The sequence below is a fragment of the Oenanthe melanoleuca genome, chromosome 5 (genome assembly GCF_029582105.1).
Source record: "Oenanthe melanoleuca isolate GR-GAL-2019-014 chromosome 5, OMel1.0, whole genome shotgun sequence".
Taxonomy (NCBI): domain Eukaryota; kingdom Metazoa; phylum Chordata; class Aves; order Passeriformes; family Muscicapidae; genus Oenanthe; species Oenanthe melanoleuca.
This window is the reverse complement of record NC_079339.1, coordinates 37,655,501-37,681,478: the sequence shown is the minus strand read 5'-3', so window position 1 is coordinate 37,681,478 and position 25,978 is coordinate 37,655,501. Positions and strand designations below refer to the sequence as shown.

Below are 25,978 nucleotides of genomic sequence, written 5' to 3'. Positions count from 1 at the left end.
CTCAATGTTTGCAGGATTTTATTCAAAATATGGAAGACATGAAGACATCAGGAAAGCAACTTCTGTTACTTCACCAAATTTTACTTAAGTGAAAGCAGCATTGACTACATTTGATTGTATTCTAAGACAAATTGTAACGAATTCTAACATTCTAACATATGACATTCGTCTTTTTGCTTGTGAAGAGTCCTCACAGTGTAAGTTAAATGTGCAACATGACACTTCCTCCTGAGATGTAGGCAAGGACACTCACTGAACTTGCACCTCATAAAGCAACTGAGTAAGTCATTTAAGAAAAAAGAATTTGAGCTCATATTTTAGATCAGTCAGAAGCATGATATGGTGGGTGGGACATTGTGTTGTATTGCTGAGGGTCCAAATGTGCAAGGACAGACTCACACCTTTTGGAATGCCTCACAAAGCCTCCTAAGGGCTCAGTCCCCATTCTCACAGATTTCAATTTCTTCCTTAGAAATTTCTGAAAACTACAGTAGATGACCTTCATTATTTCTTGGTTCTTCAAATACTTCCAGAAAATCTGTCCCTTAACAAATAAAGTCTTTTGACAAATGCCACATCAGCATTCTTTATACAATTATTTTATGCATGCATGCAAAGTGAATACAAAATGACCCTTAAAATACAGGAAAAACTATGGATTCAGATGGATAAAACTTTGGTTTTATTTCTAATGATTTACATATATCCAAAAGTAAAAAGTAAAAATGTCCAGTGCTTTTCATGATAGATGGAATTTGCACTGGTGAAAAGCACAAAGATGATGGCTAGAAATACTCCTTATCAACACTAAATACTTCTGTAATGCTCCCATGAAATGGAAAAATTAAATAAAGCACACAATTTAGGAAAGGGACATCCAGCCCATGATTATCATTAAGTTAACAACAGACACAATGTTAAGAGTCTTGAAATGCAGTGGCTTAATGTTTCCTCCACATAAATTTGGAATTAAGCAGTTCAATCTGTGTTCTATACAGAAAAAAAAGAACTCCACATGGAGCTTGCTGCTATGATATTGCAGGTTTAATTATGTCCTTTTAAACATGTTGCTAAGCTTTAAGAAGATCCTCATCTTTAGAGGAAAGCTACTTGAATAGGATCATTACTAGGTGAGTTTTCCCCAAGACAAATTCTCAACCATTCTCAGCTTCTCTTCCAGTTATTTCAGTCTGTGTTCCCTTGTCACCTATGCACACAGCAGTCAATGCCTGGATGGAGTGGATTTGTTATGTGGAGTGTTCTCACACGGATCCTGAATTGCTGGACAACCTGCTCTGACTTTTAGCAAAGCTTTACTCCTGTGTGTAAGAACAGCTTTGGTTTTAGACTTTGTGTCCATAAAGCAGACTTCAAATCCTAACTGACAGAGAAGTTTGCTCTGGGAGCCCAGAAGCTGAACAGATCTGTGCAAGTAGCAGTTACCTACTACTCTCTACTGCTCCCTCTCATGCACACTTTTGGCTTGCTTCCCTCTTTCACATATTCTGCTGAAGAAGTCTAGCTCTAACCTGAAGCTTGGGATCTGTAAAAACTCTGCATCTGGGTAAATCCACACAGATTGGCACATCCTTCCACACTGCTCCATCTCTGGCCAAAAGAACTCACCCCAAAGACAACAGTGGCCTTTACTGCCAAGTTCTGAATATGAAAGTTATACAGCCATGGAGTGACCTTGCTGGGAATCACACCCCAGAAACAGACAAAATGGACATCCAACTGACAGAAAGGGCACCCTTCAACCAGCCCATGTGCTAATCTGCAAAGCAATACATAGACTAGCCAAAAACAATGGTTTCTACCTGCAAATGGAGGAGTTAAGTGATAAAAACAAAATCATCCTGGATTTTGAAATGCTATATAAAGGCTTATAAACCTAAGATATAACCCTTGGTTATCTTTCCAGTAGATAAGATTAGGCTCAGGCTATGAAGATGGCCTTACTTGCATGATGTCTGGCTTCTTGTGGAATGTGTTTTGCTGACACTAATTCCCTTTAGAAACCAAGCTTTTGAAAATGTATTAGATAAATAAAATGCATTGGACAAAAGCACTGCAAACAGTTTAGCAGCAGAGTTCAGTGAATGGTTGTTTGATGAGTGGTCATGCAAAAAAAAAAAATCACTTAATTTCATTTAGAATAAAATAACTCCCTTGCTTTCCCTCTCCTTTCCTTTACCTTTCCTCTCTGATAAACTTCACAGAATTCTAAATGGCACACTTGCTTTCAGGCATTTCGTGTCAATTCAAGGAAACCAATGACACAGAGAAGAGAGGCTGGTGTGATACTGGTCTTGTCCAGAAACCAGTCACTTGGAGAGGATCATTTACTCAGGAGGCTGGAGCAAACTGGTTCAGCTCTATTATCTGCACGAGGGAACTGGACCCCAGCTACTTCCCTCTGAAGGGAACAGCACTGTGCTAACACTGAGTGTTGGGGTGGCTTGCTCTCAGTTTCAAAATGTGAGGCTGTTTTGATTGAACAAAGTACTTAAAAATTCACTGGTTTGAAGCCTGGTATCAAGAATATGACCTTGCAGTGCATGAATTATCTATCATGCTACACAACCATCACCCTCTTACTCCTGGCTGATTCAGCAAATTTTAAATTATCCTAATTCCTCAATTCAGGTATTACTTTTGCCACCCCAAAAACCTGCCTTTTTAACACCATTTTTTTTTTATCATCTCAGTAAAAATCACTGTCCATTGAATTTAATGGTCTGTAACAATTCTTTCATAAACCATCACAGTGATAAAGACCACATGTGGTTCAAATGTACAGGCTGCCTCTCTCTTCTTAACAAAGTTTCCTCTGCATTTTTTTGGATCAGAGTCTGGGTGTCTTTCTAAATGGCACGCTGGAGTTCAGCCATGGTTTTCTAGCTGATGCTGAGTACAATTCAGTGCCCTCTGTCAGACAGGGGGCTGGACTGACTGGTATTAATGGTCCTTTCTGGTTTTAAAACACATGTCTTAGAGACTGATTTAGCAGCATCAGTGAGCTCTAAACCATGGCAGACCACAGTGTTGAATCTAATCACTACAGGCACTGCCACCAATTCCTGCCTGCCCAGCACTGTTTGTAATGTCACTCCAAAAGGCATGTTCCACTAAATGTACAGGCCTTAAATTTGGCAGGGCAAACCATTCTGCCTCTGAAAAGCACTGTCACCAAACAAGCATTCCTATTAAATCCCTCTCAGTGTTTTCTCAACCCAAAAGAGTAATTCTGTATATGATTAAACTTAGAAGCAAATACAGCCAGTTGGGCTCTTGACAGCAGACATATTTCAAAATAAACCTAGCTTACACAGGCCTTGGCTAAAATATTAAGCCTTTATCTGTGGTCCACAATAACTAATCTTGTCAAACTATTTGCCCGCTACCTTCTGTTTGGAAGATTATGAGCTAGCTCACCATTACTATTCACCTTGTGCCATCACTAGCAGCAGGAAAAGTGAGCAGTAAACACAGTTGGTCTATTCTGACAGCATTTCCCTCTACTTTGTATTGCTATAGATTGTTACACATTTCAGGATAATACAAAATCAGGACTTTGCTTCTACACTGGATTTAATGCCACCTTGAGAAAGGTATCACTCCTTCACTTTCAAATGCTTGCTCAAGATATCATTGATTGCCAAAAATAAATGAGCTTCTGAGAAAGAAAAATAAACCCTGAAACAACCATGCTGTATTTCAGAACATTGAAATTTATAACAAATCATAAAGACCAGGCTCTTACTATTGGATGGACCATTCACATCTGAGCATGCAGCTGATATTAGAGATAAAATATTAACAACAGCTGAAATAAAGAAGTCAAATGATACACATCAGATTATTTAATCAAATCTCCAAATTTCTAGTATTACTCCAGCTTGAATCTAACAGTTTATATGGCAATTTTATGCAAAGTTTACTACTTATATTTGTGCCAGATAAACCTTTTCTATGCCCTCTTCCATAAGCTTGAATTACTTTTAGCACTGGCAAGTACTGATTCCACACATCTGGTGACACAGTCATTCTCCTTTCTTAGGAGAAATCTTGACACAGGAACCTACTCCTTACAGTGTACCCCTTATACTTCCATGAAGTTTGTGCTGATATGACTAGGCAAGGGTCTCCTGGATTTTCTTGCCAAATATTTCCTGGAAGTCTGTGTTGCCTGCTAATGGAAAACTAGCAGTTTTACCTTATGCTAATATGTCTTCCCCACAGAAAGTATTCTGCCATAGTATTTATTCATTAAAAGAGGGAAGAATATTAATTCTTGAAAATTCCTGATGAACACTAGTCCTGCCCCTTGGTAATGATGTTTGGTATCATTACAGTGCCATGAATCATGGGCCATCTTATTGTGTCTCTGAACTGTTCCTCACATTCTTGAGAGCAATACAGTCTCAGATCTGGGTTCTTCATGTGCACAAACATAATAATAATAATAATAATACTAATAATAATAATAATAATAATAATAATAATAATAGTAAAGTATGCTGCTGAATTAAAAAAAATCAGCCTAAAATTGAAATTGCTGAATACAGAGCCTTTTTCTCTCAGCTTCTCAGTTTGTATACATTCATATATTTATATTCAACAGAAATGTATTTCAGGAGATGAAAAAAAAGATCTCCTTTATAGAGGATTTTGGTTTGTTCCAAATCTCTCCAGGAAAATTTAAAAGCAATGTCAAAAATTGATTATCTAAAACAAACAGCTCCAAATTTGCTCAAAATGAACAGTAAGGATTTATTTACAGATCTGCAGAGAATGGGGTTAATTTGAGACTCTAAAAGTTGAAAGCATCAGTCTGAAACCACCACATTATACCTTTCTGCTTTTTAGACTTCTTGTAAAGTCAAGTCTGAACCTCTCAGCAGCCTATTCCAAGCAAGTCTCACCTCCTTCAGTTCTGGTCTAGTCCTGTTGACAATGAGTTTGTACAATTGCAAATACTGATGTACTAGGTGCTGGTTTGGGTGGGGTAGAGAGAATTTTCTTCTGGCTGGTATGGGGCTGTGTTCTGGATTTGTGCTGAACACAGGGTTAATAATATGGAGATGGTTTTGTTATTGCTGAGCAGGGCTTACACAGAGCCAAGGCCTTTTCTGCTCTGTGTTCTGCCACCTCAAGGCAAAGAGGCTTGAGGTACATGGAAGGCTGGGAGGAGACACAGCTGGGATGGGTGATCCAAAGTGACCAAAGGGATATTCCAGACCACATGACATTATGCTCAGTATAATGAGTAGGAAGGAGGTGGGATATTCAGAGTGATGGAGTTTGTCTTCCCAAGTAGCTGTTCTGTGATGGGGCCCTGCTCTCCTGGAGATGGCTGAACACCTGCCTGCCATGGGAAGAAGTGAATTAATTCCTTGTTTTGTTTTGCTTGCATGTGCAGCTTTTGCTTTACCTATGAACCTGTCTTTATCTCAACCCATGAATTTTCCAGCTGCCTTCACAATCCCAGTGGTGAGAGGGTGAGTGAGCAGCAGTGTAGGGCTTGGCTGCTGGCTGGGGTTAAACCCTAACAACTGCTCAGGCTGTTTCCCAAGTACATCACATCAAAGCACAGCAAAAGCTCCTCTTCATATCATTAACAAGAAAGACAATGTGAACTTTCTTCTTGATTCCACAAATATTTTAAAAACTCAATGCAGACTTGATGGCTCCAAGCAGCTCTCAATCCTGTTCCACCTCCCTGAGGTGCTTCTTCCTCTTGACCAAAATTAATCTGGAGCTCATGGAGACAGAATTCCTTCCTATAAACCATCATCAAATCCCTCCACATTAAAAATAAGTTTTACAAAGGTTCTTGTATTTTATCACCAACGTGATATTGTCCAAGCTGGAATGTTGTCCACAGCACTGAGAGATCAAGTAGCAATGGAAGCAGGTATGGATGTAAAAGGAAAGCATTTTACTAAGCTCTTACTAGTGATAAGTCCTTCATAATGGACTCACACTGGTAGGTGAACTCCTTATCCCTTTGGTGATTTCAGGACAACTCACACTTGGTCATACTTCTGAAAAGTATTTATTGAAAAAAGGGCACTCTTCCCTCAAAAAATCCATGGACAAAACCTCTCTTCCTACTAATGTTTCCCTCAGTGGCAATTCTGCCTGGTGATGACATGAGTGGGATGGATTGTAGAAGAAAAACCTTTTAATTTCTGTTGATGAAAGCATATAAATTTGGCTTTACATAAAGTCACAAAACTATTCAAAGGCATAGAGTAAAATCTATAATGTTTTTTGTGTTGAGTGCACCACTTAGATATCCCTTTTATCTGATGTGTATATGTTATATCCTTTAAATAATTTATGATTATTTTATCAAAGATTGGAATAGAAATTATAGAAATGTATATATTCTGAGGCCCAAAACAAATTGCTAAATAAAATAATTTTATTGTACACATTTCAATACCTTCACACTACACAATATCTGCTGTGTCTTTCATTCAAAGGCTGAATTCTGGTACTTTCTATGGGCAAGAATTCCATGATCTGAAGATAAAAAGATAAAATTTGGTCCTAAAGATTTATGCCTTCCAACACCTCAGTTTTTGGATCTATGCCCTTATACCCAGATCACAGCTTAAATGTAGAACAGGAAAGCCTAGCAACTTGCCAGTAAAATAACAGTGGAGATTATGGGGTTAAAGCTGTTGTTAGCTCTCATACAGTTGATGCTGCCCTTCTGCAAAATCTTGTTAAAAAAAAAAAACTTGTGCAAAAATCTGGCTATTAATTAACGGGTCAGCAGTAGTTCAGAAACTTGAACTGTAATTTTTTTTCTCAGATAATGAGCCCCTGGTTTAGTAAAGGTATACTTATTTTTGAGCAGTGGAAAAATTTAAATGATTTCAAGTTTGCTTAAAATAAAATACGTTGTTGGCTTAGTCAGTTATTTCTTTTTGTTGTTGTTAAGAACTGTCCCAGCAATTCTCTAAAAGGTTATATGCAATTCAGAAGCTACAGAAAGTCTGGGCTTTCTTTTTGAGCTTCTGCATATACATTTACAGTATTCAATCTTTTGCATATGTTAAGAAACAGTATGAGTATTAACAGAAAGAACCGCAAATTTATTTTTATTCCTTCAGCCAAGCCACAAATAAATGACTCTTGCAAACAAACCAAATACTATTTAGTAACGGCAATGTAAATGCCATGGACTTATTTTATTTGGATATAAAATATTAAAGTAAATGAGTATTTGCTGTGACACTCTTTTTATCATCTTGGAAAAAAAAAAAGCAAGCCTGAGAAAAAGTTTTCTTGCTATTCTTCAAGGAGCACTCAATCTGCTGCTCAAAGTTATTTAATAATTTGTCATAGAATAGTTAACTATAAGCTTACAAATACTGTGTCAGCATGCTTCTTCCTATTGGGCAAACAACTTCAAAATCTAATTTGTTTGTGTTATTGGTCTTACTAAATATTAGTCTTTGCAAGTCTGGTTTACACCACTGAAGTTAACTATGCCAACATTCTGATTTTGTTCTGAAGTATTCCACAACAAGTTGATATTATACAATACAAGCCCAAGAGCTAGCTGATCCAGTTTACTGAGTGTATACTTAGTGTATTTTGCTACTGATAAATCAATAAAGCCATGTTGTAATCTACAAACTTCCATCTCTCTGAAGCAGCTATAAGTAAACTGTAAATGAACACACAGGTCAAAAACTAGGATGCTGTGATTATGTTGACTCTGAAAACATTTGACTTTCATAGAATACATTTTAGTGTTTGAGAGAATGAAGTTCCAGCACTGCTTTTATTTTCGTGAAAGGCTGAGATGATAAATATTCAAATGACAATAAATATTTGTGTTTATATTGTAACTACCCATACTTTAACAAAACAATATCTGCACTGCAATCCACAACGTACAGAGGTTAAGTAAAAGTAAACCACAGCTACAAAAAGAAAATAAATACTTGACTTTGACTGTATGTGCAGTTTTGCATTCTTCATCCATGTGAAACTCCGTGCAGCCAATGGGTATCTTGGCTGTGCAAAGAATGCAAAAAGGGAACTTCCCCTTTGATTGGGATTTTTTTGTCTTCATTCTGTTAAGTGCACCCTTGAGCATAATACTGGCACTGATCACAAACTGTCAGATGCTACAGGCCTCACTATAATTTATGGCACCCAAAATATCCAGAAGAAGGATATCCCACAATCTGCTCTGGCAATATCACACATTATAACTGTAAGAGACTTTCAGCACTGATACCACAACCTGCTCTATTAAGGGCAGCCCCTTTCTTTCAGTGTCTTGCTCCAGGCTGTGCAGAAGCCCTCAAGCTACCTTCTCTAAAACTAAGGCCACAAGTTTCTTTTAAGGTGAGAAAGATAACAGCAGTGCTATCAATTCTCCTTTTCAAGACGAGCACAAAAAACAATATTCAGTTAGAGCACTGAGCTAAGCTAAGGAAAACCTGGTTTTGACCCACATCTGCCACTTCTCAGGGGAGCAGGACACACCAGAGTTGAAGACACTTCTCCACTTTTCTTTCTGAAGCTGTGAATTTCTACAGAAGAAACACACGAAATGCTTTTAGACCTGAAGGTGTGATTCTGTGGGTGCCCACCTGGAAAATGGGAGATAGAAGTTCTGACACTGGTTTTGTATTTATGTTCAAGAGGCATTAGGTAAAACTGAGAAAATCCCTAAAGGTGTCAGAAACACATCCTGTTTCTCAGATCATCTCTGATCCAAGCCTGCACTATTATCAGTTACATGGTACTGTTGAAAGCAAGGAACAGGGAGCATCCAGACAAGACCTGTGTGGCTAAAATGCCCCTCCGAGGTGCAAGAGATCTGAATCTCCTCAGATGGAGGAGAACACTCACATCCATTCTGTCACACCCTGGAGAAGAATCCCTGCTCCCAGGCAACTACTTAGAAAACTAAGGGTGGGATGGGGGCAGATGGCACTTTTGAAAGAAATGTCTGAGGTCACACTGCTCTGCATGGATCTCTGAAACCAGCGTGCCTCACTCTGTCTCAGCATGTGCTTCTCCATTTGGGTCTCCAGGGAATCCAGGCAGAAAAGACAAAAAGTCAATTGTTTTATAATTTTTTCAGTTAGAAGTTTTCTGCTTGTGCTTATCCAAGTCCTCCTATCCCAAGTGCTTACCCACAGTGCTTCTTCGGGCTGAGAAGTTACCAGTGTTAGTGGTACTGAGTAAAATTAGGCACTCCCAGCATCACAGCCTGCAAATTTTTAGCTGGACTGCAAAATGAAGTGCCCAATTAAAAAACTAGTGTAATTCAATAAAGATAATATAATCCAATAAGGAAAATACATTTGATTCCTGCTTTCCAAAAGAAATATTTCATTTTGTACAGTATGAATAATACGCTAGCCTTACCAAGGGGGGAGAGATCTGCCTAGTGATGCAGAAATGACAATGATGACTGAATTTGTTCAGCTCACCTTAGATTTGAATATTAGTTCAATATTTTATTTCCTTCAGAGCCAGAAAATTGATTTCTGACTACACGTTGAATTTCTCTGAGGCTGCACATAAGCTCATTGGCTTACTCAAATTTTTTTTTTTTTAATTACAACAAACAGGTATGTCTACAAGACTGTTTAATTCACCAATTCTCCATGAATATTAGTGCGTCTGAGGGGAATTTTTCTGAGAGGAATCACTGGTGTTAGTGCAGAATTCCAAGTATGTGAAAAAATTCTGACCCTGCTATGTACTGCTTTCAGTTAGATCAAACATGACTTTTTCCACACATTTCAATTAGTCTTATTTCCTCATTGACTAAAGCAGACTACTCCAACCTATTGCCCCTAAATCCAGTACATTCACACTGCCTCCTAATTGCTACTCTATGGCAATAATTTAATATGTGATATGAGTGACTGTTACTAGATTTTATGTTTTGGACTTTCTCATATTCCTATTCATGTCTGGTATGCCAAAAAAATTTGCATCAGCTCTGCAGGATTCTTCAGAGTATGCGGTAGTTTTGCGTGTCTGGGAGTCTTCCATCTGGCCAGTGTGGGTTTCCTAAACACCATAAAACCCTGCCTGTGGAGACTGTGTATCTCCTATGGGCCCCACAGAGCTTATAATCTGCTTTTAATCATTGTATGAGACAGCCAATACATCAAGGAGTGCACATTAGTCCTCATCAAGGAGTTTTTCCATTTTGATCTCCTTTAATAAATTTTGATCCAATTCTGAAAATACAGAATCTTTGCTAATTTGCATTAGTATCTTAGACTGCTACAAAAGTTGTCTTCCTTTGCTTTCCATCTCCTTTCATACAAACTCTGATATCCATTGACTTCTGTGGATTGCTATAGCAAGTCTAAGATTCTTAGCACCTTGCCCTCACTCACTTGTCTTTTGAATGTACCCACCAGCATCTGTTTCTCAGCAAACTACAGGTCATACCCTTAACTGGGACAAATGAATGCAACTTAGTGCAACAGAGCAAAGTCAATTTGCTGTAACTAAGAAACTAGCTCTGTATCTACATTCTTCAACAAGACACCAGGACTTACTTTACATTTCAAAACATCAGCACCAGTTAAATTATTCCCCATATGATATTAAAAGATTACCAACTATTCAAACTCAGCAGAATTTCACAGCAGCGGGCAGCTTAGTAGTTATCATTAAAAGAAAAATCATGCTAAATTATTTACTGGCACAAATCAGTCAAACTATTAATATCTGTGAAATTGTATTCCTAGCTTCCAGTATTTAATGTTTTGATCTGACATGCACCAGAGTACAATTTTATAAGTACAAAAACAACCAAAAAAAGGTGCAGTATAAATAGAAAAGTCTCAACATCTAAATATAACATCTTAATAAAGTAAGAAATCAAATCATATTTATTGTTTTGAAAGAAGAGAATAAAATAAATCTCTCCCTCTCAAATTTAAAATAAAGCCAAGTTCCCTAAGACTTGGTGGTTCCTCCAAAACAAACAGCTTTAAGTCCCAGTGAATGTACAACTTGTTTCTTTTGTGAAGTGCTTCTGCCTGCAATTTCTAATTAACTAGCTCCATTCTTTTCTACAACAAGTAGCTCAACGCACACAAGCTACAATGTATACTTCAGCTAAATATATGTCGGTATGATTTTAAAAGGGAGATAACTAGTTAACAACATTTGCATGTTGCAAAGAGGATCAATCAGTATAATAATTCAGAAATCTTGCTTTTAGCCTGTTCCCTGCATAGCTGCCCTGTACTGAATATAATCTGCACACTAAAGATATGTTTGCAGCTAAAAATCTCCCGAGACTTTAGACCCATACATAAAGATACTTATTTCACTCTTTTCTGAGACACTGACCTGTATCCTCATTTAAAAATGAACACCACATCTTTATGTTATTAAATCTTTGTTTTGATCTATTAGTATTCACCAAAGTGCCATTTTATACAACCCCACACTGAATAGGCAAGGCTGGAGGTAACCATCTGCAGCTTTAGAGTCAGCGTTTGAATTGATGAAAAGAGCTTTGTGTTTTCATTGCCAAGTTTGATTCTTCCAGTCATTAGACATTCCCCTCAGATCACATCAATGAAGCAAACTCCCTTACACCCATGTGTTAAATTCTCTTCTCCTCATGGTTTCCTTTGCCAGCTATACTCCAGAAAGACCACTGGGTCTTAGCCACATTCTTCTCACAGCTGTGTTAAAAAAGAGCATCAGAGCTTCTTCCCAAAATCCATATGTGGATCTGGTCAGTCCCCTGTCGGAGGGTCACCTCACATTGTGGTGTGATTATTCAAATATTCATCCTTGTTCTTGAACTGCACTGCTCTGATCATTCTGGGAAAGATTAGACCCTCCAGCCAGCACTGAAGACCGTGTTGGACATTGATGTGAAACGCACACAGCTCCCACACTCAGAAGGCAGATTAGTTTTACTTGCAGAAGAGGGGGACACTAACTACTCAATAAATGCTGCCTTCTTACTTCTTTACATTTTTTGTATTCTTTTCATCCATGTCAACTGTTGATAATAACTGTTTTTGTTGTTTCACAGATCAACTTATATATCATCCTCAGCTAAGAAAATAAATGAACAAGTTCAAAAGCAGAGAAAGCATTTTTTAAAATGCTGGGGGGAAATTCAGGACTAAACAAATAAAGGGTGTGTTCCAGTCACAATGAAATTTAGGTGGTCAAAAAAAATCAGACCTGAAGGAGTAAAGCAAATGTTATTAAGGATAGAATTTAATTAGAAGACCACTTAGTTTTCTTATGTATTCAATCGAAATATTTTACCCAAAGCTGTAACCCTCCTGACTTCCTCCCTAAAAGAAAGAAAAAAAATTAAACGAAAAGGTCTCTAATAAACAGTTAAGAACAAATGAAGGAATGACTTCTGGTTTAAATCACTTTTATATTAGCTTTATTCACAGTCAGAACTACCTCGACAAAGAACACAAACAGGATTCTTCTCACCATTCATGCTTATTTTCCCACCTGTACATTTTAGCATTGCACTGTTACTTTGTGGATTTTTTTTGGGATTTTCTGTGTGTTTATTTTTAGAGGATTACATAGAAATTCTGCCCACTCACCCTCCTCTGCCACTTTACACAGCTACATGAAAATGCAAGGGTAGCTGTGCTCACATGCAGACCTGAGCTTACTGAGCTAGAATCATTAAAGTATGAGGAAAAAAACAGAAGTCCCCAGTAGAAAAATTGCATTAAAATTCACTCCAGCTGCAAAGCTGTTGCAGAAAAATAGAACATTTCCTGGAAAAACCAGATCAAAAGTGGCCTCAACCTTTACTGATAATTGGCTAATATTGATTTGGTATTACATTATAACCTCCTCTGATCTCACTGACATCAGCAACCACTCGACAATCCCAGAGGTTCCAGCCGGAAGGACATTTTTAAAATGCCTTGCTTCCTCTGTTGGCAGAGGTATTAATTAATTCACAGGCTCTCCCAGCCACCCAGCCCCATTTCCCTGCTGGGACTGCACCAGTTGGCTCCTGGCTTCTCTGGCAGGACAAACTTGCAGGGGGTCTCTGGTACTGTACCAACACTCCTGGTGAATTCTGCACTCTCGTCCTAATTCTTTGTAACCATGAAATAGAAACACTCATTAAATCTAGAAAATTATAGTCATAGCTATCCCAGAGTATTGATTAAAAATATTACTGTGCAGATCATAAATAGTCTATTGAATAAATATGTAATACATTACTTATATAGACCACAGTTAAAATGTGTACTTGCTTTATAAAGAATAGCACTCTCTTAGAAGTCTAAGTATATCTTGATAGTGTCTCAAAATCAAAACAGATTCAAGCAAAATCAGCTAAATAAATCTGTGTGGTCACTCTCTGAACATCAATGTTTCTTGTTTACATCAGCATCCTTGTTAGGATGGTGAATCATATTCACAGGCAAGAGCACACAGTCTCAATTTATATCTCACACTGCAGTGAGCCAGCATGAGATGTTCACACTAATTCAGTACAAACAGATGTTTACTATGTCCAAGTTCACTATAAGTAGATACCAAAATGTCCCCCTTCTGGTTCACAACTGCTGTTTCATGTGGGATAGGATCAAGAAATTTTTTAGATGCTTTTTGTCCTGATGGAAAGCACAGGACCAGTATTCTGACTTGGGTCTCACATTTAGAAAGCAACAACTACCAGTGGGTACACAAGTGGCTGACACAATGGAAACACTATGGAGAATTACAACTCTCTTTTAAGCTCTGTATATCGTGCTGAATGCAAACAGTGAAGTTTTTAAGAATATTAAAAAATTCTTTAGTGTTGCCAGAGAACAGATTAGCAAAGGCAGTGTAAAATCAGTAAACGACACTGCATGAAGATATAAAGTTCATCCTTTCTCAACAATATTTTATTAATTACAATGATGTTGTTTCTTAATAATTATTTCATTTGCCTGATTTTTAACTGTTGCTATTTTACTGAATAATATTGAGAAACTACTTTATACAGCTGACAAAACTACTTCCTTCATATGTCAGAATTCAATTTTAGTTGAGCACTTAAAAAAGTAAAGAAAACAGATATTTTAGAATGGTCTTAAGTCTATGAATTTTAGTGCCACATTTTAAACTACATTAAGCATCCTCATAAGGCAGTGCTAATAATTAATACTATTGCAAGTAATACCAAAAAGCCTTTCTGTTGACAGGCTAATAAATTGTCAGTTCTTTTTTGAAATGTAGAACATCCTACATCTTCTAAATAAAATGCTAAGCTAACAAATGAGTTCCTGCCTAATTGCCAAACACTGATTTGTATGAAGCAGTTGAGGTTACAAAGAAATTGGGAATTCTCAGCCCGGTTTCCCTGCTGATGAGTACGAACTGTCTGTGTAGCTCTCCCAGAGGTGTCAGAGGAATCTCTATAGTGTCACACAAGGGTTCTTAGCTCAAAGTAAACACACTTTCCACAAACTCAGCTGCTTAATCTGTTTGCAGGTTGAATTATAAGATGGGGGTGGATGACTCCGGGTGCTGGGAAGACGCGCAGAGCATTTCCACAGTTTCGTGGTAAAAAGGGCATGCTATTGTCATCAAAAGACTTCACCCAATTGTTTAATTTTGCTATAGGCTCAGTCGTCTGATCTTAACAATAATGAAAACTAACCTGACCAAAATTTTCCCAAGTAGTTAAGCATGTTAAATTACATAAATTCTTTTCACTATAGCGGTGCATCACCGCTACTTTAATTCCGTTTGTGGCTGCACTTCTTCTTTAGCCACCCTGCGTACACGGGATTAAACAAGATTGTTTCACTTCAGGGAAAAAACAGCAAAAACTCTGCTTAAGTAGCTATATTATTAAAAATTTATAAATAAAACTAGATGTAACAACTTAAGACAATGTACAGAAAGGTTCAATCAATATTCTCTTTACCACACTTTAATACTTTTTTATAGGCTTATTTTTATCAAGCGCACACCTCCTGAAGTTTCAAATATAAGTGCTCAGAATAAAGACTTGAGTGATTATCCAACAACCACTGTAGGTTTAAAAGAGATGACTAAAAGTATGCATTTTCATATACATTATATAAATTATATTTTATTAATTATATTTTATGTAGTTACAAATAAATAAAAAAATATAGGAATACATCTATTTTTAAACAGAAGAACTCAGCATGCATTTTTTTTAAACAAGAAGAGATTTTGTTAGGTCCTTGCAATGTATTATAAGCAAATTTCTGCCTATTCTGTAAATATGCTGTAGACATTGAAGACATATGGACAGAAAGGACAATTTGCATCAGTTCAGCATCAACCACCTTGGAAGGCTGAGAGAGGAGAATTTTGCAGTTGATGAATGTAATGCAGAGATGAGAAGTGCTGGACTGCCAAGAGGCACTGCTAATAACAAACATGACAATAAGTACTTCACTAGAGATGAACTTAGGGTTTTGGAGTTCAGTAACCTTTTAACAGAGAAACTCATGATGGGAAAGAAAATACAAACTCAGTGACTCAGAGACTTCCCGTGGCTCTCAGTGAGATTTTGAAGCCATCCCTAAAAAACCCCATAAGCACTTACTGTGGCATGAAACCTGCCAGATGTGTAAAAGACCAAAAATGAGAACCAAAATATTCTACCATGCAATTATAAAGGCAAATACTCTGTTGCCATAGGATTGCCACAGGGTAAAAAGACAGTGAAAACCATTCATAGGAGATGGAAAGACTTTCCCTGTGCTTTGCACATGTAGGAAGCAAGTTCCATAACAGTAATGACTTGCCTAATAGCACAAAACTGTTAAAATGATCAGCTTCACACTGAGTAGGAAATGAGCTGAAAAGGAAGGAATCATTTTAAAGGACCTTTTCTGAGTACTGCCATACTTTCACTTATAGACAAATTACCAGAAAAAAAGTACTTCATGTGGATTACAACTGCAATTTCTGTTGGAAGGCAAGTGACTTACTTTTGAACTTTTTCATTGGCCTCTTGTGAAGCTTCCAGGGCTTTCTGGAGCTTCAGCTCAGTGTCCTTTTGCTCTGATCGGGTTTGCTGCAGCTGAGCTGCCAGCTCCTCAATCTGGCCATAGGTTAGGGTCACAGCATCCTCCCTTCCTTGCAGTCTGCCTTCAGAAGTACTGAAAGCACAGTTAGGCTGGCTCTTCAGACTCATTCCTTCAGACAAGGACTTGTACAACCTGGGAAAACCAAATCGTTCATGTTATTAAGTTTCAGTCTAAGGCTGAGCTGCAAGAACTAATCAATACTTTCAATATTGTCATATATGGACTCACATGTACTAGTAGCAAAACAAGTTCTATTTCAGAAGTGACAGAGAACAAGGCTCTTCTAGAAGTATGTAACAACCATCAAAATTTGAAAAAGTAAAAAAAAAATTCCGCAAAAACTCAAGAGGAAGCATTTTTCAGCTGTAACATCTTGTTGATCACCTCTGAGCTGCAGCAGAAAGGTTTTATTGTAATTTACATGAAGTTGAATTAATCAGTATAAGTTATTGATGTGTTATTAACTTGTGCTACACAGGAGTCTCTTTTGACAAGCAGACCCACCAGCTACAGGGGATTTATTTGCAAAAGAAGACTTTTCAATAACGTGAAAGGAATAAAAACACTACAATTCAAAAATTAAAATCAATAAATCAGCAGGATTACTTAGAAATGTGATTTGCACATGCTAATAAATTCTAAAGGTCTCCATTCAGTCTTATCCATGATTTTGAGGTAAGTTCATAGAGATTCCAAATCACAGAGCACAAACCCAATACTCTTTCATGGCACAAACCAGAATATAGCACTAAGTTCTCTCTATTTGTGTGCCAGAAAGTTCTGGACAAATCAAACATTATTTCAGTGTGGATTTCTAGTAGCTATACACACTGATTACAGCATTCAAGACAGTTTACCTGACAGCTGCTAGTATGCAATAGCATATTTTCTTTCTTTGCAGTTTATTAAGGTGTTTGCACAGAAAATACTGTCTGTTCCAACAGCCCATGAAGGAAAACCATAAACAAATTAAAATATAATATACATGCAAAAACAAAATGTAGATGAACTAAGAGAAAGAAAGAAGTAAAAAGGTTAGAGTGTTGACATATCATTATGCATACTACCTGTGATTATCTGAAAACAATGTGAAAAACCTTTACAATTAAATGAAGACATATTGAAAATCTAAATATTTATAAAGGGACATTAAAATTCCTAGAATGGACTAATTAAAAAAAAATTACTCTAGCAGTTGCACATAAAATTTACTGACTGAAGTTCCACTACAGTTGAGCATTGATCACCATGGAAAAACACAAAGGTATGCAAATAATGTCGAAAGCAGGTTACTGAAATACCGCTGCTGCCCGCTTCTTAAACACCTGGCACAAGATTAAAAGGAAAAAAAGACAGATGAGAAGCTATACTGTTCAGTGAATATATGGGTCCCTGATTAAAAAAAAAAAAGGGAACAAAAACCAGAGGATAGACTAAATATTTCACCTTGGTTACACCAGCTCAGAGTTTTTTCCCAGAATATACCAAAAATAAAGTAATTTATTTAGATCCTGCAATACTGGCTCTCTGTGGGCTCCTTTTCAAAGGCTGGCTGTGAAAACCACAGATATATACTACTACAATTGCAATATACTACTACGTGTCTTATAATGATTGCATTGGAGGGACCAGTAGATTCTGATGTATATACTTTGTAACCAGTGTGATTCCTCCAGATAAAGGGACTGTGACTGATAGATCTTTCAATTTTATTTTTTTTCCAAAAGCATGCAATTTCCAGACTTCCATCAATATGTGTTTTGGCAAAATACATTTTTTCATCCCTTCTGAAATTTACTAATTTGAAATTTCTTCATTCACCTGAAGATTATTTCTTCAACGAATATTGATGCTGCAATTAAAAAAAAAATAAATGGGAGTTATAGGCCTGAGGAATGGGTCACAGATGTATTCAAACAGTTCCTGGATTTCAGTAATTCATGTGTTCTTTTTAGTAAGCCTTTTGGTTCACTATGGCAGCATGGCCTCTTTCCTACTCCAGCTTGGGTCTGAGAGCTTCAAGGGCCCACCTTAGCTGTGTCTGGGCAGAAGAAAAAGTGACATGAGATGATATCACTTGTTCAGATCCTGTAGAGAGCAAGAGGTTTCCTTAGTCCCCAAAATCAGAATAGCTTCAAGCGTGCAAAGAAATATCAGCAGTTGTAACTGCTCCCAGAGGGACTTGACTTTGGCTGAAAATCAACTCCTATGAAGTGCTGCTCCTAAAATACTCCTCACCTTGCCAGGCATACTTTTGCTGCAAGGTGTGCAAGGTGGGAAATGATTTTCCACCTGAAGCAATTACTGAACAACATAGCAAAACCTTCCACCTAAAGGAACAAAAAAAAAAAAAAAAAAAGCCCAGAAAGAAACCAAACATTCCCTACCCATTCCCTCCCTCTGCCTCCACCCCAGTGATAAACATATCCAATGTTCCCAAAGGCGTGTAGGTCTGACCTTGGTTTCCACCACAAATGTTTCTCACAGATCCTGGAGACTTGTCAGACCTCAGCCTGCACTCAGGATGGCTTTGGAGAGCATACTCTCATGCCACTGAGTGCACTCAAGGACCAGGCAGCATGGACACCTTGAAAACACTACCTCAAAGGTGCTCTTAGGAAACACTGCAATGAGATGATATAAAAAAATGCCCATAAGACCTAAAAGGAATTTGAGATTTTGCTGTGAAGTGGAGGATATTAAACAGTCAAGTTTGCATTACATGTGAGTCAGGAGCCTGACAGCTGGTAGACTGGTAACTAGATGACATTGCCCTACCATAGATAAATATTTTACTAGTCTTCCTATGCCTGCATTTACACAAGGTAAGAAGACCATGTTTTCTCAGTACAACAAACCATCTCTCACTGATTTATCCAAAGGCAGCAGCTGAAGGCAGACCCTGGCACACAGGCCATGGACCATGCCACAGGAATGCTCACTGCACATTACACACAGGGTATGCTCTTTGCATTGTCACAGCTCATCACAGAGTGTCACTCTCTTGTGTGATGCACCCACCCATTCTTTGACTAGGATGAGCTCAGGCAACCTCAACCACTTGTTGAACAGAGGCCACCATTGATTTTCTTCTCTGTGGTGGCTGGGCATACAGCTTCAGGCTAACACAGGACATTATGCTGACAGATTGGTGCTGATCGTGCGTGTCCATACAGTCAAGACTCAATGACACGTGAGTATGCAACAACAGTGAGCAGCACTTGAGATTCAGCCTCCTTTCCTGAAATGATCTGCAACCTGTACTAGGGCCCTAAGAGCCTGGACATTAGATGATACAAACAGGTTCATTAGCTAGAGGGAAAGCTCAAATTGACTATCTGTCATCTTAGAATCTTTATGTTTCAACAAATATCAACTAAAGGCCACTAGCAAACACAGTTTTCCTCCTTGGGCCTCAATCTTCTTATTTTTAAATAAAAGCAATCACAACGCTACCTTTGCAAAGTGCTCTGAGCTTCACTAATGTCAAAAGACTCATCACTGTTGAAAGAGCTAAGTTAGATGCAGCACAATCAGAATTTAGGACAAAATGAAACCTGGATGTCTTCTGGTGAAGCCAAACAGCAAATATATTTTTTAGGCTTCATTTTTACTGTCCAGGACCACTGAAGTATCCATATAATTTCCCTGTGATTAGCCTGGGAGAGGGAGTAAGGACAAGGAGTTAATTATCTGAGCCTTTCTTGAAGCTGAAGGACTACCAAGACATGCTCTCAAACAGGACATAATTGGAAACCATACCTCCATTACAAACTCTTTACTTAAGGAGTTGCACCGTAATCAGATGTCTTCTGTTCACTTTATGCAGCCCCTGGGCAAATTGCTCAGACAGCATAGCCTCATGTGAACAACACACACACGACATTCAGCTTCACCTATCATTCCTCACATTCCCCATGCCATCAAATGGTCTAGGACCTTCACAAAGATAGTTTCTGGATTAACAGTGTTTGGTTGAAACAGAGCAAAACACACATGAGACTGATGAGTAGAAGGAAGTGTTTTTGAGGTGTTTGCAGTTACAGTGCTATTCCCTTCAGCTAGAGCACACACCCACAGCTAAGGAGCTAGATGGTACCTAAGAAATCCACCTGAATTCCCTGGGTACACGATGCACCTGGGGCTGAGGTCTCTGCTATCTCTAATTGATTAGAGACTGAAAGATTGTAACTTAGCATTAGCTTTTTTCTCACACAGATATACAGTGCACCTGAGTTCACAGAAATGACCACTGTAGATTTTATGCTTTAATCCTGAATATTACGTGCTACATGTTAACATTAATTACACATCTTCAGGGTTCTACAGTGTACCTGTGCTTGCAAAACAGATTCACAGGCTCTCAAATTTATTCCATGAATTAGAGGACTGTTTGCAATAAAGCAAACTATGGTAGATACTCTTTGCAGTTTTCCCAAGTAATATGTTATTCCTAGAACCAAGCTTTCCATAAAATGTTCCTGGCATATTTTGACAAGGGAATTTGCTGCATTAGTATATTCTAGCCTAAGCATTCACTGGGTGCACCATGAAGGCTTGCTTCTAACAGTAAAATTAACCCAAGATAAAAAAAAAAAAAACAACAAAATTTGTAAGGTGTTTACTTTATTGCACTAGATGCTACAAGTAAGAATTTTGCTATCTTGTATCTGTTCCTTATTGTCAATTCATATGCTTTGGCCATTCTTAAATATTTGCCAATGGCTTTAGTTAACAAAATAATTTTAACTTAGTATTTGTAATACTGTAGTTATTCCCTACAGTAATAGATTATTTAGGTAACACTGCAAATAGAGAGGGAACCTTATCTATTAATCGAAGACAGAGCTGGCACCAAGAGTGACCTCAGTATGTGAATATAATGGACATTTAAGACGGTGCCAGCGACTCCGTGTTTTAGCGGGTATCACAACCTCCTGTCTGCTCTCCCTGGGCAGTGTGAGCACTCAGCAGAGGCAGCCCCTGGCCTGGCTGTGGGCAGCAGGCAGAGAGGAGGGGCACAGCCAGCTCCCAGACAGGAGGCACTGCCACCTTGCCCGTCCCCAGGCTGAGCTGGCAGCACCTGCGCCCCTCTGGAGGCTGCTGGGCTGACATGGATCACTGGAGGGGTGTGTACGTGGGTGGTGAGAGCCAGCAGCTCTGGCCTGGGGCCAGCAGGGAAACTGCCGATGTCAGGGATTTGCAGAAACACAAGCTTGGTGGAAGAGACACAGAGGATCTTGTCCTAAAGGTCACAGCGATTTATTTTTTATACTGAGAGTATGTTTTTAACAACGTTTCTGACAACTGTTTGAAGAACAGTGCACCATTTTCCTCAAATCTAAACTGAATAAAGAAAGCAGTAACTCTTGGTGGTGCACTAAAATAACAACCACTGGCATACCAACAAAAACTGGTAGAAAACAATGTCCTACTTTGTAATTTAAAACACTATGTATTTCTTTTTGTCTTCTTCCTTGCCAAGAGCTTCATCCTGAACACTGTCACTCACAAGAAAACCAGGGTACTGTGGCATAAAGGAACATCAGGCCTTGTGACCAGGCACTTTGGGATCAGCTCCTACAGTCCCCACATAGCCACACACCCACCAACCCAGCCTAGACCTTCAGCAACCTCTTCAGCTCCCACTGGCTTGACAGTACTGCTGGCATGAACATTTACTCTCCAAAATGCCAACCACGGAAATCTCCCCTACAACAAAAAATGGGTGCACTCCAGAGCGAGACATTTCTGCTAGAAGCCTGTCACCATAGTTTGAATTTAGTTTTGCCTGCAGAACTAATAAAGTCTAATAGATATTTTTTGTTAGAAATTATGCATGAAGTTAAGGCTAATATGGCTTCCTTTGCAGCTTCTCACTGGTAAAGATAATGGCATCTGACTTCCATTTTACATGACTGACCTACACACAGAAAATTTTATTTCAAATGAATAAAATCCTTTGGCAAAAAGTAGGAATATTAGTGAATTAACTCAGATATATTGCAACGATCCAGATGAAATAAATAAGAATCCTGACCCTGAAAACTGAAATAGTCAGTGAAGTGTCCACTCAGAGCAGAGGAGCATGCCACATATACATCTACATAAAAGAAATCTGATGGTACTGATACATATCACAATGTAGGCATCAGAATCACCTGAGAACAAGCTCAATGTAATGACTGTGTGCTGTTGACTTTTATTTTTGTCTCCAGGGAATAGTGTTTACTTTGCTTTAAAATTTATATGAGTCATTTTGTTATGTGCCTTTTTTTAATTAGTCGGAAAGAAATGGCCATTTGAGAAAGAGAGCGGAAATCAATTCTGATTCGATGCCGATAGCTACTGTGCGATGTAAACTGTGTGTTCTTTCTAATTAAATGTAAACACGTGCAGTTCTAAAGTCCAGCAGTGATGACAACTACTAGAAAGGATTGCCTAAGACCTGGTCAACTGATCCCTGTGAACCTTTTGTTCATACCGTAGGCGAACTTGTGCAATCTGTCTCAGGTGAACGCCAGTTGTAACTGACTTTATTTTAGGTCATCTTCAGAGAAAAGACTTGACAAGAATGTGGAGAGCTCTGTAATACCTCCAGTTACCCATTAACTATGTCCTTCTGATAGCTAATCAATAGCATTGCATGGAGCCAAACACACTGCACTGAACTGCCCCTCTTCCAAAAGCCAAGTCTTGGTAAATATTTAATGGCAGTAAAGGTGTTTTGACTCTTATCAATCTGATATGTTAAAGAACTCTTGAAAGAAACTTTATCTTCTTTCTCTCTGCATAAATAATTTGTTCGGTTACAATTTTAGTCTTATGCAAAAGCACCGAATTTAATGAGCTTTTAAATCTAGGCTTTGGACAGAGAAAATGTAGTTTCAATCCACATGTCACAAAATAAAGAAAACCCAAAGTTTATTTCCTTGATAAAATGCCAACTAGAAATATACATCAAGGAACATAGCCCTTTATACTGTAGTAGTAAATACTGTGCCAAACTTGCTCAAAACCTGTTATACAAGTGCACATTTGTTATTTTCTTACAAGGCTTTAGTTTCTGAAAAATTCTTAGCTCTTATGCACATCAAGACGACATAGGATTTTTAGCTTCTTTTCACCAGAGAAAAAAACCCAACTCGAAAATAGTTACACTAGGATCCAGAGTCCTTTTGTACCCATACATTGAATATTCCCATCTTCAAGTGGATATATTAATGTGATGGGTTTCATTAAGTATTTTTCCATTTTCTGTTCTTTCTGTACAAAGCTACTCGTTTAGATCCCTAACAAAGAAACTTTTGTCCTGATCCTTTAACATCATGCAGATATCCCTCTGCTACAGCCAGGTAGGATCTAAACATCACCTTAGATACTTAGATGGGTTTATTCCATGCCTCTGTGCTAATATCAGAGAATGGAGGAATCCTCTGACTCTCTCCCACAGCACAGTCTTCCAGCCTTTTCTGTATGGTCCAACTTCAATATGAGCTTAAGTATTTTGAAGAAACTGATTCAACAATGGAGCCAAGTTTTTTCTTGGAAAATAATATGGGAATAAAACACTGATAGTCTTTCAGTTTCCAAACTGTGAATCACCATAAATGTTTTCCCAGAAGTATAAGCATTACTTTTTCCCCAGTGTTTACATGGCCTCCTTTGTGCTCTTGATGCCATTCAATAGTCTTCAAAAACAAAGATCACAGGAATAATTCCCAAACACTGGCATAGATAAAGTGAACAGTCTGAAGTTTTCTAATCACTAGCAATTGCCTCTGGTGAAAACAGTATTAATTAAAATCATAAAGGCATATAAATTAATCAAGCAGTGAAGCACACGGCACCATTTAGGAATGATCAACTGAAGAAAGCCTGTTGCAAAAAACTTCAGAAAATATCTTGCATTTAATACAATGTTATCTTTATAAATCAGACATGATCGTGAGTTTTATGGCTGTCCTGATTTGCTATTGTGATCACCTGCCTTAACTCCTCCACTGAATCAGAAAAGCAAGAGACAAAGCTGTCTTGGACCCCAAGCTGGAAGCCAGCCCTGCCTTCCAGCATGGCCAGGAACATCCAGCTGAGGAAGAGAAGAGTCTCTCCAGGAGAAGGCAATTAGAAGAAACACAAAGGATGGAAATGTGTTTCAAAGATGGAATAATTGAATACATATGGTATTTCAGAGAGGGATGATCTCATGGATGAGCTGAGTAGTCCTAAAGCTAGAAACCCTCAGTGTGACTAATCTGAGAAGGGGAATCACAGCTCTGCTCCTTTGTCCCTACTTTCTTGCTGAATGATTCAGTGGGTTAAAAAAAAAAAATCTTTGAATGATTAAAAAAAAAAAAAAAGAAAATGAAGCTTCTAAAATTTGAGGCTACTTCCTTTCCTGTCCCAAGAAAATAAAACAGAGGATTTGAACAGTTTTGTCTGATCTTACTCAAAGTTGCTACTGAAATACATTATGCAACTCTGATGAAAGGCAAACATGGTGTACTGTGCTCCAGCCCATGCCCAGCTTTGGTCACTAGAGTGCCAGTAAGTGAGGTACTGATGAACTCCAGGTGAGTGTGCCCAGCACATTTCCCCCACTTTCTTGGCACTGTACACAGCAATATGTACCCCTCTGCAAGGGCTGGTGACTCACTAGGAGGACTACATGTGCTGCAGTCTGAAATCTGTCGTCCACATGGGTGAATGCCATCATGGCTTCACCCATACAAAAATGCTGTTGTGTGTGGATACACACTTAGAAACTCACCTCCTGAACACCATGTAAATGACACAATGGCAACCTATTGCTACTCAGTAAGTCGTGCCTTACCCAGCTGCTGCTGCCAAACCCTTGCTCATATAAATCATACAGCTCCTTGGACAGTTAAGCACTATGAAACAAGGCAGTTAAAGCGATGGCTTAAATGATAAAGGGAACGCCTGGGAAATTTAATATAAGGGAAGTCTGCTTCCCTATTGTACCAAAGCTTACTGAAGCAACTGGGCAGACTTGTCTGGGCCATTCTCCCTAACGTGAAACAAGGGCACATGCTAAGGGAATGATTTAGTGGATTGGGGATAAAAGCTCTGTCTTGAATTCCCTCTTCTATTTCACCTCTTCTGTGTGGTACTGAGCAAGTCACAACATGCAAAACAGCCTGCCATGCTGAAACTGGGAGTAAAGTGTCTTTCCCTAGCTCATTTTCTTTAAACTAAGCTTTTGGGGTCCTGAATTTATTCTTATTGCCTACATGTGCCTCATCTTGGAAACCTGAGGCCCAGATTTGATTCTCAGATCTCAGCACCAATTATTGTTCACAGAAAGACACTAAAGAGCTAATTAACAGTATGCATGCATTAACAACGCACATCAATGTGGTTAACCTCAGCAGACAGATCCAGGTTTGGGACCTCAATGGAAAAAACAGTTTTTCACAAGTTTTTGTCTCCCCATTGCAGATTCAGCCACCACTGTCACCATGGGGCATGGCAGTGGCAGCAGCCTCCTGTGCTTTGTTGATCTGCCCCAAGCACAAACATCCTTGTTTTCTGAGAAGATGTTCTTTCTTTCCTCCCAGTGAAAGGGGCCATCAGCTGGATATGGCACATGACTGGAAGCCAAAGCATACAACTTTCATACCTCTTGAAAAGCGAGAGATTAGACTGGTGGCTGCTGGAGAAAAATCAGTGAAGTGAAGCTCCAAGCATAGGGGTTGGAAAGAGGTTGTAATCAGTGTTGAACTGATTTCTGAATCCTAAAAATTTTAAATCAGCCTCCCTCACCTCTGTCTTCCTTTACCCTCATGAGTTTTGACCATTGAGCAACTGAAATAAAATGAGTGAAAAATAATAGAGTTGTGCACTTTAATTTAACTTAATTGAAGAGG

General features: G+C 38.4%; 1 protein-coding gene across 1 annotated transcript in view; it reads right to left on the bottom strand.

The window, feature by feature from the left end:
• Positions 1–25,978, bottom strand: part of MIPOL1 (mirror-image polydactyly 1) — a 178,138-nt gene that overhangs the window by 3,843 nt on the left and 148,317 nt on the right. Inside the window, exon 12 of the mRNA XM_056492662.1 lies at positions 15,990–16,220. Within this exon, the coding sequence (XP_056348637.1) occupies positions 15,990–16,220 (231 nt within the window). The remainder of the gene's footprint in view (positions 1–15,989; positions 16,221–25,978) is intronic.